Source organism: Lissotriton helveticus, chromosome 5_1 (genome assembly GCF_964261635.1).
Source record: "Lissotriton helveticus chromosome 5_1, aLisHel1.1, whole genome shotgun sequence".
Classification (NCBI taxonomy): domain Eukaryota; kingdom Metazoa; phylum Chordata; class Amphibia; order Caudata; family Salamandridae; genus Lissotriton; species Lissotriton helveticus.
Window position 1 is genome coordinate 2,073,745,258 of NC_136065.1, and position 14,929 is coordinate 2,073,760,186.

At 41.6% G+C, this 14,929-nt stretch overlaps 1 protein-coding gene across 1 annotated transcript in view; it reads left to right on the top strand.

Moving 5' to 3' along the window:
* The window catches only part of LOC144753999 (uncharacterized), a 31,336-nt gene extending 26,951 nt beyond the window's left edge, over window positions 1-4,385 (top strand). Inside the window, exon 3 of the mRNA XM_078641518.1 lies at window positions 4,121-4,385. Coding sequence (XP_078497644.1) covers window positions 4,121-4,309 — 189 coding nt within the window. The 3' untranslated portion in view covers window positions 4,310-4,385. The remainder of the gene's footprint in view (window positions 1-4,120) is intronic.
* The last annotated feature ends 10,544 nt before the right edge of the window (window positions 4,386-14,929 follow it).

The window sequence follows — 14,929 nt, forward strand, 5'->3', positions numbered from 1 at the left end:
TGCGGTACAGTCTACCTGATAATCTGTAGATGTAAGCTCCGAAGAGGGGCAGGGAGGAGGCTAACAAGTGGCAACATCTGGTAATTCTCTCATTTGGCCTCAAGAACATTCCCTGCATTCTCAACTGTTTCGTTCTTAATTCCTGTAACAGAATATTGCCTTCGCTTAAAATATCCAAATCCACTGTGTATTTACTACAGGATTGTTGAAAAAAGAGATGGCCTTAGGGTCAATCTGCTGGCTGGTTCCAAAATGTCCTCAACCACCATTACTAAGGTTTGTAGATCTTCAATCTGTGAGGAAAACGGTTTCCTTAGTTTTTTGGCAAAATCTTATTCTTTTTAACCATTGGAGCTGAAACGTTTGTTTGCTCTTCCATGTGCTAGATGGATTTTTTTCAAGTCACACGAATAAGGTTTTCCTTTTCTGGCTTTTTAGCAGTCTTATTCAAGTTCCCCTTTTTTATTTAATTTTATTATCTATACACTAATTCCATTTGAAGAGATAGTATTCTTCTCACTAGGAATTTCCACTTTTTAACTTCATTTAAGGATGCCACTTATAAAATATCTAAATAATTAACTGAATCTTGCACACGTGAGGAAACATCAATAGCAAGATCCCCAACTGTCTTAGCGTTGGCGTTGATGAACTTTAAGAAGGCATCTTCAAACATACCGAGGTGACAATACTTTGAAGGGATTTATGGTCAGAAGGTTTTTTTAGTTCACTAGCAACAGCATAATAATAATAATAATAATAGGGGGTCTTATAGAGCGCTTGGTGACGCACCACGGCGTGTCCCCGTTCTTAGAGGCAAGTGCTGCTAGGAAAATACCGGGACAGGGACCCAACTACCGGGCAAATAGGAAGGTTTTTAACTTGGCTCTAAAGGTGCGCTCTGAAGGTTCCAGGCGCAGTGCCACAGGAAGTTTATTCCAGCTTGAGGCCGCCAGATACCTAAAGGATCTACCGCCCATCCGTACTTTAGATACCTTAGGAATGGATAGGCGCCCCGAGCTGGAAGATCTGAGATCACGGGCGGGCTCGTATTGTGTTAACAGGCCCTGCAGAGGGAGGGGAGCCCTGCCGTTAACAATCCGGTGGCATGTGCATAGTGCTTTAAATTCCACCCTGCTGCTCACCGGGAGCCAGTGCAGGGCCTGGAGCGCAGCTTTAGATGATGCTCTTCTGGGTAATTTGAGAACCAGCCGCGCCGCAGCATTCTGCAGGACCTGCAGGCGGCTCAGGTTCTTCTCAAGAGTCCCCAGATAGAGCAGGTTGCCGTAGTCCATCTTGGACGTGACTAGTGCATGCACTAGAGTTTGACGGGCTTTGATTGGCAGAAGCTCCAAGACCTTCCTAAGGCTCTTAAGAATCCCGAAACAGGCACCAAATACCCGGTTCACCTGGGGTCCAAAAGTCAGCTTAGAGTCGAACCAGACACCTAAATTCCTCGCCTCCTGGCAGGGAATTGGTGCTAGTCCCAGGCAAGGAGGCCACCACGCCGCCGTCCAAGCCGCTTGGTCTCCCCCCACCACCAGCACCTCAGTCTTGCCTCCGTTGAGTTTAAGGCAATTGGCAGACATCCAGGCGGCAAGATCTTGCATGCATGCTCTGAAGATGTCCGCCGCGAGACTTGGTGCACGCGAGAGGGAGATGACCAGCTGCGTGTCGTTGGCGTACGACACCATGCTCAGGCCGTGACTCTCCACTATGGTAGCAACCGGGGCAACATATAAATTAAAAAGGGTTGGACTCAATGTAAGACTAGTCAAAAATGACTTTAAAGTGCCAATTGCTTAGTAAATATTCACCTTGGATCTGAAGGTAGTCTGAATAGAAAGCATCATGAAAGATCAAGGTGAAACCGCGATTTCAGGTTGCAGAATATACTCTTCTTGAAGTGAGGTAGATTCAAGGCATTCTAAAGGGTGGGCATGCCTCATCAGTTCTTGTTTGGTGTCAAAGATTGAGACAGAGTGTTAGTCTAGATGGTAGCAGCCTCCTTGGTTTCTGAACTAGTCAGGCCAAGCTGGTTTGACAATGTTTAATACCATGTTGCCTCAAAAAAATGCCTCAATATTCTGCATCTGCAAGAATGCTTGGAGCTCCCGGTAACAACTGGAAGTCACCAACAGGGAGAGTGCTGACGGAGACCAAACATGGCAATTTGCTGATATAAAGGGCGGAAGGGTCAGGGCAGTGAAAATATAAAAAGGAATATATAAGTGGAGGACCCGACAAGTGCTAAAGTTAAAACTGGAAGTATTCTCTCCTGAACTGGCTTTTTGCCTTAGATATTGATAGTACACATTTTGCTCAAGGTCCCACACTGCTTTCAACACCTGTAATGTTCTAGGAACATTAAATCTGATTTTACTGAATCGACTATTGAGGTACGTCCATGACATTCACTGCCATTGGAGGCCTTGCCCTCAATACGGTAACTGTAAAGGAGAAGGGTACACCAGTTAACTATAGAGGTCCCAGAGCAGACCAGAATTAATGTACCTTGGCATAGCTGTGTGTAACTCGGTAGTGCAATTGCATAGGGTGGTTGGGTGCAGCAGTACTGGATTGAGGTGCATTCAGCAATGCTCTGTGTGGTTCCCAGTACTGGAACTAGAGTCTGATGCTATTTTAGCCTCTTTCATCCACAAATAAATTTGTAAGCCCCCACACTGCAGTACTAAGGATGACTATGCAGTACAGAATTCAGGTGCATGGGTTGAGCAGTGAGGGGCTACCAATGAAGTAAGTGGAAATCTTAGAATTTTGGTAACACTGCTAGAAAGAAGCGCTCATAGAATCTCCAGGGATCAGTATTATTTTCAAGTATTATTGATTGGTGCTGCTAGGTGAGAAGAGGGTGGTTACCAAAAAAAACCCTAACAACCACACTTGAGTGTGGTGTTGAACATAGAAAGCAAAGTGATCTCGCCTGCGCTCCTCAATATTAAATCAAGTCTATATCTAGTATTCTAAGTGCAACCAACTTTTACCTCAAGTATTTATAGCACTGTTTTAACATAACGAGTAACCAATGTCCCTGGTTACAGAGGTACACAATTACTATTCCTCAAATCCTGGTCCAAAATATCAATAGTAATCCAGAATATCGAGAATTGTCCAAAATAACAATCCACAAAGTATGCTGAAAAGCGTAGAAATCTTCTTTATTCACTGGAAATCTTGAAATGATGTGTCAAACTTCATTCAATAGCCAACGCCGGTTTCACGATAGACGTGGATATACTACCTTATGATGTGGCGTACAAACGAGGATATTCGGCCATTGATACTTAGGAGAAAAGACTTGAGATACGAGTACTTTTGTGACTGGGAAATACCTTATACCAAAGTGGTACATTTATTGAGATTGATTAGTGGCGTGCAGCCAGGTGTCGTCATATATTTCCGTCGTGTATATTTGGAGTTGATGGAAATAATTTAGTTGAGAATAAGAGGACGAGGAGTATTGAACTAAGGGGATGAGACATACCCCACATGAGATTAACCCTAATTGCATAGCAAGCCCTGACTAAGTCTATGGCTAATGTGATAAGCCAGACGAAACATGTGTTGGCTGTTGAATGAAGTTTGAGGTAAAAGTTGGTTGCACTTAGAATAATAGATATAGACTTGATTTAATATTGAGGAGCGCAGGCGAGATCACTTTGCTTTCAATGAAGTAAGTGTTCAGCATTCATTGTTCATGAGTAAGGCACCAGCTTATCTGACTTTGCCCTTCAAAGCACCAGCTTGAAACTTCTATCCCTATCCCACACTTGAAACTTCTGACGATGACCCAAAGTCAGTGCTCCTTCAATTACTGAAACCACTGAGATCTGCACTAGGACTCCCCATGTCACGCCCTTTACTTACGGTAGAAGATTTCACTACATCTCAGTGATTTGTGAATCCAAGATTTGCATTCTTTCTCGACATTGACACCAACCTTCTCTTGTGGCGACCACCACCTTCCAAAATGCAAAATATTGGTTTGAACCGGTTTCCTCATTTACATTTATTTGGGGCCAGAGTGAAGGGGCCATACTTTGAGTAAACTCCATCTCTTTGTTGCTCCTAAAATAGCTCTGTCCATCTGTACCTACAGGTCTCTACTGTGAAGATGAAGCACTTGATACTTGGACCTGAGAACTTGGATGACACCTTGGAGTATGTCTATGGCGCTGCTAATACCATGAGCCCCGTGGATGAGGACGAAGCCTGCGGTGCTCTGGCTGAGGATACACTGGACAGTGATGTTTCCTCAACAGAGATAACCTTCAGTTCTAGAAGCTGAGCTCCCATGCTCATTGAGCTAGCCACTCACTGTGTTGACTTAACAAAAATGTACATAGTAAATAAAGTATTCTTATTTTTGCAATAATTTTTGCTTTAATTTTCATTGTTTTTTAATTTATTTGATTTTAGATTTCAAAGTAAATCGCATTTTTCTTTTTATCTGTCATCAAGCAGTCATCATGTGTGATGGCTATTGGGAGCCATCTGTGGACAAGCTCTTGGCCAACATACTACTTTCTCTTTGTAGCCCGAGTTGCATTTGCTGCCAGTAATTGCAATTCTTTAGGGCAGAGCAGGGTAGTGCTCGTCTTGGTTACTGGAGGCGATTGTGGCCCTTAACTTTAGCTAGATATTTTTATGTTTCTATTGCATTGTCATGAACAAAACTCACAAAATATTTGACCAGGTAAATCACACGATCCCCTGCTCAATCACCCCTCAGCCTTTCTGTACCATCTGTAGCCTCCTCGCCCCTGCTCAGGACTGTGTGGTTTGTTAAATCTATACAGTGGGGTGGGTTGAATACAGAAACCCTCACAAAGGGAAACGGAAAGGGCGAAATGTGTGCGAAATTAACAGAGAAGGGTGTATAAATTGGCTGCTCCTTTGGAGACAATCTGACTGTATAAAATAGTGGATTCCCCATATGTACGACGCTGCCACTCATTTCTTTACCAACACGCTGATCGTTACACTGCATTTTATTACAGCAAAGGTTTTTATAATCCATTATGTGGTATTGTTTTTTTTTTTTATAAAACACTTTTTATTATTGAAGTTTTTGAATCATGTTTAATAGATAGACGAGTAATACAATATTAGCAAAACAATAAAGTACAAAATCATAATAATACAGAAGGCAACTTCCAAAATTACGCAAAATACGATTTCCAGATCTTATCAAATTTCCTCAGCCCCCCAATTCGTTGTGCATAGCGATATTCGCTAGTTCGAACATTCCTCATTTTCTGAAACCAGGCATTAAATAATGGTGCATGTATTGATTTCCAATTCTGCAGCACCGGGGATCTCGCTACTGCCATCATAATAAACAATAATTTAGCCATCTGTTCTGAAAATCCAAAATCACAATCATATCCATAGAGAATTAATTTGGCATTATAAGGAATTTCAATCCCACAATATTTTTCTATATATTTGAAGATTTCCCTCCAAAAAGGCACAATTTTATCACAATGAGCAATGGTGTGAGACCAGTTAGAAGGACTATATTGCGGACATCTAAAACATATAGCGCTGACATTCTCATACATTTTAGAAATGACGGCAGGAGTTCTATAAAGGAGCCATTTACTATAGATAATCATTCTCCTCCAATTCGAACCTCGAAGAACACTAAAATTAATCTTATTTATCCATTTCCAGGTATTTAAGGTGAGAATATGATTTTCTTGATCGTTCCATTTTTTTACAGCTATAATACTCAGATCTATTTCCCTATGTTGCACTAAACATCTTTTCCATGCTCCTGGCTTCTTATTCTGAGGAATCAAGAATAACTCATCCCTCAACTGGGAAGGAGAGTCCATCATATTTGCTTCCACTTGTTTCAGTATTTTAAAAATTGAAACATAGGAATTTAACAACCTAAAATTACCTGAGATTATTCGTTGCATCTCTCCTGGTATCAACCAGGTCCCTTCTCTTAAAAAATCTGACAAGGAACCAAACCCAGCTCGCTCCCATTGAGAAACAATATCTGCTCCAATTTTAATTCCCATAAATGAGAAAGCGGTCCCTAAAGGAGTTCTAGAATTAAACTGGGGAAGGGAATACCTTTTTAGAAAAACATCACGACGCTTAAAAAACCAGTGCATCATTTTATACCGGGTAAGTTTTGGTGATTTAGGAATATGTAGAGGAGCTGGAGTTTGAGCCTCTAAACTAATTAGGTCAAAAAAGAAATTGCTAAATAATTTTGGTTTTTGCATTCCCAATTTAAATCGTTCTAAATATTGGGCGAAATATCCACTATAATAGTCTCTAAGGTTCGGAACAGATAAGCCTCCCAATTCAGTGTCCACATAGTGTTTTCAATGCTATCCTAGGGTGTTTTTTGGCCCATATAAACCTTGAGAAAAGTGACTCTACTTTAGAAAAAAAACTACTAGGTAAATAGCACGGAATGGTTGAAAATAAGAAGTTATAAAAATGTCCATACTGCCACTTTTTAAGTGCAACCCTTCCCATAATAGTGAATGGCAATGAATCCCATCTAGTAAATAAGGATTGCACCTTCTGTAAAAGTGGATCAAAATTCAATTTAAATAAATCGGAAACGAGACTAGAAAACATAAACCCCTAAGTACCGTTTTGGTCTAGAACTAATACATCCAACTAAATCTGCATGTAAATCCACTTCCCCTCCACCACACACTAATATTTCAGTTGTTTTTTTATTAATTCGATAACCTCCTAAGGCCTCGAATTCTTCAAAAAGCTGTAAAACAGCATTCTGGGATTGAATATCCGTTTTAATTATCAGCATAATATCATCGGCATAGAGTTTGATTTTGGCCATAGAAACTATTGGTGGGGGGATATTTACAGATTCACGAATTGCTATGGCTAACGGTTCAATAAAAAAAGCAAAAAGAATAGGAGATAAGGGGCACCCCTGCCTGGTGCCCCTTTGGACCGATACTGAGCCTACCATAACAGAATTAATAACTATATTAGCTCTTGCACCCGTGTATAAATTCTGAATTAAAGTAATAATTTGTGAAGGAATACCCAAATGTTTTAAAATAGCAAATAAAGTTGACCAAACCACTAAATCAAAAGCTTTTTCAGCATCTAATAATAATATTAGAGCCGAGATCTTTTTAACCTGAAAATAATCCAACGCCTCCGCAAGAAAATGGGTGTTAGTAGCTAACTGCCGACCTGCCACAAAACCATTCTGATCTAAATGAATAAGATCCACAGCAATCGAGTTAAATCGTATTGCAATTAATTTAGTCAGGATCTTATAATCGGTGTTAAGTAGTGTAATGGGCCTATACGAGTTAGGGTCTTTTAAATGTTTCCCTTTCTTTAGAAAACTAACAGACCCATCCCCAAAAGAACCTGAGACTTGACCCCCCATTAACATATAATTAAATAATTGTAATAATAAATCAGAAAAAACACTAAAGAAAGTCTTAAAAAATTCAGCCGGAAGCCCATCCGGACCACAAGCTTTACCAATCGGTAAATTCTTCACCACAAATTCTAATTCGGATTTAGAAAAAGGGCGCTTCATTAAATCACTATCCACAGGAGTTAAAGAGGGCATATTATATCTGAATAAAAAATGTACAAGTCTGGAGTGATCTATTGTTTGCTGATGACTATAAATCTGTTTATAATGGGACAACATAATAGTGCCAATAGCGTCCGTCTGTGAAACTTCAACATGAGTGACAGGGCATTTTAAGGAGTGAATTAAATTTGCGGCAGCCCGTTCTTTTGCCTGCCATGCGAGGAGTTTACCAGAGAAATTACTCTCCTCATAAATCCTCTGTGATTGTATCGAAAATTGCTGTTCACTCTGTGTGTAGAAAAATGTATTGAGTTCACTTTTAGCCTCATTTAATCTCTTTTGAACATCCCTAGAAGGGTTCACTTGTCTCAATAGAGTAAGTGAATTAATTTTTTGGGAGAGTGAGGTTTTAATTTGTTTAATAGTGCGCCATTCTTCTGCGTCTTTACTAATTATAATGCCGCGAATAAAGGCTTTTAATGAGTCCCACACAATATGCAGTGGGGCTGTCTACATTACGTGCTATAAACTCAACAATTTCGTTTTTTACAAAAGAGATCCAATTATCATCCAGCAGATACACTTTATTAAATGTCCATCTTTTAGTAGGCTTAACTTCATTACCTATTTCAAATTCAATTAACAACATTGCATGGTCTGAGAAACCATTGTGAAAGAGTTTCTGATAATTAAATTTTAATAATCTAGAAACCAAAAAAAAATCTAATCGAGACGAGGATCTATGTCTCCCAGACCAGCAAGTATATTCTTTTTTCTGTGGGAATTTACTACGCCATGGATCATTTAAATCTAATATTGACATATACTGCATAATAGAGCTTCTTGATTTTGGTTTGGATGGTTTCCTCCTCATAACGGAAGAATCCAATTTTCCAACCATAAGGATATTAAAATCTCCCCCTATCACTATGTCCCCCCTAACTAACAACAAGGATTGAAATAGCTCATCATAACTTAGGGCGCGATCTTCCACTGGGGCATAAAAGCTGACAAAAGTAATTGGCCTTCTCCTATTTTTCATTAAACAAGTGACCCAACACCACCTCCCTGCCCCCCCATTTTCAAACTGAATAATTTCTGCATCTAAATTTAAATTAAGAAAAATAGCAAACCCCCTTTTAGATTCTTGAGCACATGAAAACCCTCTATATGACGCCCAAGTTTTAAACATAGAAAAAGAATTAATTTTGGCACTTGAAATATGAGTCTCTTGGATCAATACAACAGCAGGCCGCTCAGACTTAATCCAAAGTTCTATTGCTCTCATCTTTTTTCGATTGTTCAACCCATTCACATTGAAAGAGATCACTCTAAGTACCCCCAGAGACATCTATATAAAAATATGTGAAACTCAGAAATACATCTTGCCAACCTATTTTTCTATCAATATTCAACAAAAACGTCAACTTTTTTAATATTTCCCCCCCCTACCCCCATCTCAGGTGCCCCCCTCCAACACCTTGCCTTGTGGCCCTGCTCTACACTTCCACCTCCTCCCCACGCTGGCCACTTGACACTAACCCCCCTCATGAGGCGCCTTGTGATTGCGCCTCTAACCCTGTGATCTCCCAGTTCCTGACTTACCCTCCCCCATCAATCTACAGTATCCTATTTGGGTTTAATTTGGCGACAACAGATTAAGCATCTCGCGTGCCTCGTCTACATCTGTCAATAGGTGAAATTTGCCTTTTATCAAAACTTTTAACTTTGCCTGTTGGGCCATTGAAGCTTGAACCCCCTTATCCTTAAACAATTGCAACATTTTTACGAATTCTTTTCTTCGTTTAGCAGCGGCTGCTGACATATCGGAAAAAATCCGACATTTAGTCGGGGGGGTTAGCATAGAATTGTCTTTTCTTAAAGGCCTGCGAAAGAATTGTCTCTTTGACCCGTACATCGGCGAAGTTAACAATAATTGTCCGAGGAGATGGAGAGTTGAGGAATGGGCGTGCAGGTACTCGATCGCACGTGTAATTGTTAGGTCTCCCTTAATTCGGGGATTACCTCTTTTGAAAAGAAAGAAACAATCCATTGCATCATATCAGATCCCTCAATATTCTCTGGCACGCCCACCACTCGAAGGTTAGACCTTCTATTATAATTTTCTAATTCATCCAATTTAGTTTCAAAGGCTTTTGAAGATTTACAGATAGTAGACACTTCCTTCTGTATGGTAGTCATATTGTCTTCGAACCCTGAAATTCTAGTCTCAGATTCCAGAAATCGAGTTGTAAAGGAAGTCATTGAATCTTCAATTTTGTCCAGCCGATTACTGATTACTACCAACTCAGCCTTTTGGAATTGCTTCATCTCGCGTATTTCCCCTAATATCAAATTTAGCATATCTTTCATTGAAATTTGAAAGTCTCCGGTAGTCTTAGTGTCCATTTCCAAAATTGTGCTCTGCGCCATTGCATGTACCATTGCGTCATCATCCGAGTCTATTTTCGATTGAGGCAAATTAGTAGTAGACATAGGAAGAGGAACGACCGTAGATGGGGAAATTAACACATCATTCTCAGTAATGATTGTGGTTTTTACGTTTACAGATGAAAAATCTACTAAATTGCCAACATTGCTGGTTAATATTGATGCCATTGAATCTATAACGCTCAAGGGGGCAGAGACCTCAGGTGAGGGTACTGTGACTCCCATCTGTGCAGCTGCGCTAGCAGTACTATTAACTTGAGCTGATCCCTTCCGCTCAAATAACGGAAAATGTTTAGATGCCTTAGGGGTAGAAATTACCAGGAGATCCTTGGATACCTGTGAATCCTGAGCCACTATGGAATTAACACCTTGAGCCATTCCTAGTGACTTTTCCGTGAGACTTGAAATGGCCATGTCCAATCCAGCTATAGGCAGTTCTGATACTTCCTTCCCCTTACTACTAAGATTATCAAGGTTTGGTTGATGAGCAAGTGTTATATTATTTTCTCCCTCTTCAGAGCTCTCTGAATTTTCAGCTGCAGACGAGTTTTCCTTCTCTATGACAGGCTCTGCCAATTTACCTTTTTCCGATTGATCTTTCAGCTGTTGTCTTCTTTTTATCGCTCTGGTCCTAGCTGTCAATTGCTTGCCCATACTCAGAAAACGAGAAGAAGCAATCTCACCTCAAAGTTTTTCTGAACTGCAATCTTCACCTCGAGCAAAGATATTCTCATTTGCTGGCAGGGACCAATTAAATTAAGAAGTCTTAGCTGAACAGCAATTTTACCAAGCACTTTGCAATAAAAAGATGAAATAGTTCAGTTCGATTAGGCCAATCCCCGGAATGCTGGGACTTGTAGTTTTCTCTTTTCCCCCCTCCAAGAGCTGCCTTTCACGAGTCTTACTCAAAATATTACTATGCTTTAACAACACAGTTCCGATTAATCTCTTCTTAAGTAAAGAAAAAAACACCTCATCTTGATGCTGCTCAGAAGAGAATTATCACATAATAGGTGCACAGCCTTCACCATGGCATGTAATGAGATATCGAAAAAGACCCTTCTTTCCAGTTCAAGCGGAACAGCTGCCAATTAACAAAGTCTTATTTGGCTAACTGGGGGATGCGTAGCCGGTCTCACTGCAATATAGTCCCCAAAAAAAACTGCAATCTGCAGTCTGTCTCTTTTTTTCCTGCTGTGAACGCAAATCTTTCCAGCAAGTAAGAAAGGGAATCGAGCTTACTTCAGTCTGTGTGAATTTTACACATCTCCCGTTCAATTCAACTCAGCGCGGCTCGCCCGCAGTTAACTCCACCAGCCGGTAGAGTCCTTTATTCTTTAATCCGTCAAAGTGCTGCAGAGAAGGGCTCGTATTCCACACCATCCAGATTAGCAGGCTTTTTTCCCCCGTCTGCGCGCCTCATTCATTCAGCAAAAAGCTCGCATTAGACATGAGAGAGAAACCCTCGGTGTACCGCGGTCCAGCAAGACGCTAAGCACCTTCCGCCATCCGCCTCGTGCAAAGGGAGGGGAGGAGCCAGGAACTAGGGCATCCAGGTACTACGTGGAGGCGTGGAACTCCACCGTAGCGGAAAAATCCCCCAAGGAGTCACATTATGTGGTATTGTTAAATGTATATATTTTTTTATTTTTAAGGGTAACCCTCAACACCACCTTTTTTTAACATATATATATATATATATATATATATATATCACCCATCTCCTTTTGCCACGCAGAGAGCCCTACCTTCCCAGGGCGGCCAGTGCTTCTGGTGCGAGGCTTCCAGGTATAAATTCCACCCATTCCTCCTTTAGCTTCAAAGAAGTGCAACGACTCCGGTTGTGTTGCAATTAAAATTCCTTTATTTGTAGAACAGTACAGAGGCAGGAGGCTTCCTGTTCCCAACTTCTCTGTTCAACAGAGCCTCCTTGATCACTGGAGGCAGTCTCTCTGATTTTTGAATGGCCCACTTGGTTTCCCTTTTGAACACGGGCCGTATTCTTTTACAGAGTGCGCAAGGGGGAAAAGGTGGAATTAAAATATAAATATATATATATATATATACACACACACACATAATGTTATGAGGTTTTAAAAAGCGCACAGCTGCCCCAGCAAAGGGGCGTCCCGGTGCTTGATAGAACACGGAGGTGGAGGCAGATAACCGAAAGGAGGCTTAAGTTCAAGGAAAAAGATTGGTCTTAATAACCTTGCGGAAAGCTAGATAGTTATCATTGCTGCGGATGTAGATAGGAAGAGAGTTCCAGATGCGGAAAAGAGCGCCCACCAGCTCGTGCCAGATATATATATATGTATAACTGCACTCGTCCAATTCGAACCAACACTCCCCAATTTCCCGGGGCACCACCGATCCTGAATAAACGAAAGCTGATCCAGCCACAAGGTGAAGATGTTTTATTTCAAATTCGTTGCATCGCCACCAGCATAACGTTTCGGCCTACTCAGAGGCCTTGGTCACATGACGCTAGGGGTGGGACAGACTATTTGTAAAGTGCTAGTGCATAATTACAAAGACACATTATTGGTTCAGCACAAGTTCCTGGTCATAGATATAGAAAACATGTTCATATCATACGTTAGATAAGCCAGTAAAGTTACAATGTTAAAAAAGTATTAACATACCGATTTTACATATGTACAACAAGCAAGACTGGATTTTCAATACAAAGAAAAATACCAACCAACGTACAAAGACATTATCATATTGTCTAAACAATGAGGGTGTAGAGGGAGAAAAAAACCAAAACTTTAGATTTTTCAATGTTAGCAAAATATGGCAAAGATGGAGGTAGACACAGTGTTCAATTCCCTTATCATTCATATTTTCACCATAAGGGATCTACACACCCTTGTTTGTAATGAATATATCTCTAATACTACCCAAGTGGGTGAATATCACATGTCATATTCAATCCTTGTATCGTCCAAATCACTTGTGACATACATTTAATGATTGTAACAGGCTCATCAGAGCCGACTCAGGCAGTTGAGGCGAATATTGCCGCCGCGGTCTGGGAGGACCATTTTCGCTGCCTCTATGAAGAGGCTGCGTTGGGTCCACCGAAGCAGTACGTGTGTGTACCACTGGAACATTCCCTGCTGGATACCACAAATGTTTGCCCCTCAAATGCGGTAGCAGCTGACCCTTTGCAGTTCTCCTTGGGTGAGGTTATTGCTGTAATAGCAAAACAGCCACCAGGGAAAGCACCGGGACTAGACAAAATTCCGGGTGATCAATTTAAACACCAACCCATGATTTGGGCCCCTTATTTGCTAATCATTTTTAATGCAATTCTTGCAGGAATGGCGGTCCCTAGTACTTGGCTGGGAGCAGAGATTGTCCCAATCTTCAAGAAGGGCTCTCCTCTGCTCCCAGCCAACTACAGGCCAATTAGCCTGATTGATGTCTCGCAGAAGCTTTTCGCGAGACTCATTCTTGACCGCCTCCAGGACTGGATGACTGACCACTCAGTGTTGAGCACATTCCAGGCGGGATTTAGGAGAAAGGTCTCAACCACGGACCAGCTCTTTAGGTTGGCCCTTATATTTTGGAAGACTGTGAGGCTGGAGGGGGGCACTTTATACACCGTCTTTGTCGACCTCAGGGCGGCATTCGATCTTGTTCCGCGGTGCAAACTGTGGGCGGTATTAGCTAAACTTGGGGTCCCCCAACCTCTTCTAGACATTATTATTCGCTTACATACTGCAAACTTTGCACAGGTAAGGTGTGGGAGAATGGGCCGCCTCTCAAATAGTTTCCCCGTTGGCAGAGGGGTAAGGCAGGGTTGTGTTTTGGCGCCGACTCTGTTCTGCCTCTTTGTCAACGGGGTAATCAATTTTTTAAATACCATTGACAACACCGATACACCGCGGTTGGGTGGCATTAGGGTGCCCGCGATTATGTTCGCGGATGACACCCTACTGCTCTCAAAATCCCCTATGGGGATTCAGCGAGTTTTGGCAGGGTTTGAGGCATTTTGTCAAGAACATGGACTTGAAATAAATGCCTCAAAAACTAAGTATATGATTTTTAATCCGCCAAAAAAGACACGTCCCAATCCGCTCATAGGCGCAAACCAATTAGAAAGAGTCTATACTTTTGAGTATTTGGGTGTGACTATTAATGACAAATTCGATTGGGGTGATCATCAGGCTAGGTCACACCTTAGATTGGCTCAACTATCGGGGGGGTATTATTAGGCTGGTAAATTCCAACTTATCAACTATCAGGCCGATAGCACCTCCCCTGGAGATTTATAGACTCCAGGCTAGAGGAGCTATCCTCCTTGGTAGTGAACTCTGGGGGTATGCTTGTAAAAAAGATCTAGTCACCCTAGAAAATAAATTTCTTAGGCAGCTACTAAAACTACCGCCTAGCACTCCACTCCTGCCGCTTAGGTTGGATCTGGGTCTAAAACCCTTGGACCAAGTGGTGGGTGTGAAACCTTTAACCTTCTGGAGAAGACTATGGACAACCCCCGAGTTAGCAAACTACAGGCAGGAATTGCAGGGAATTCTTGCATTGCCAGACGTAGTAAATATCCCATGGTTTAAATATATTAAATCTGAACTTGACCGGTTGGGCCTTCTGCCGCTGTGGAATGATCCTTTAGTCGCCTGCCAGGGCATGCCCCGTAAACATCTTGTGGATACGTTCTTGCATGCAATTTGGCATCTCACATCCAGGGTACACGCCCAGACTCACTGGTGGATAAATTTCTTGTGGTCAAGGATTCTTATAAGTTTGAGCCAGTCTTGGATGATATTTTCCCAAATCTGGCTCGGAAGTTGTTCCTCCAATGGCGATATAGCACCTTGTCGTTAAGAGCATTTACGAGAAAATGGAAACCATCGAACCCGAAGAGCTGCCCAAGCTGCA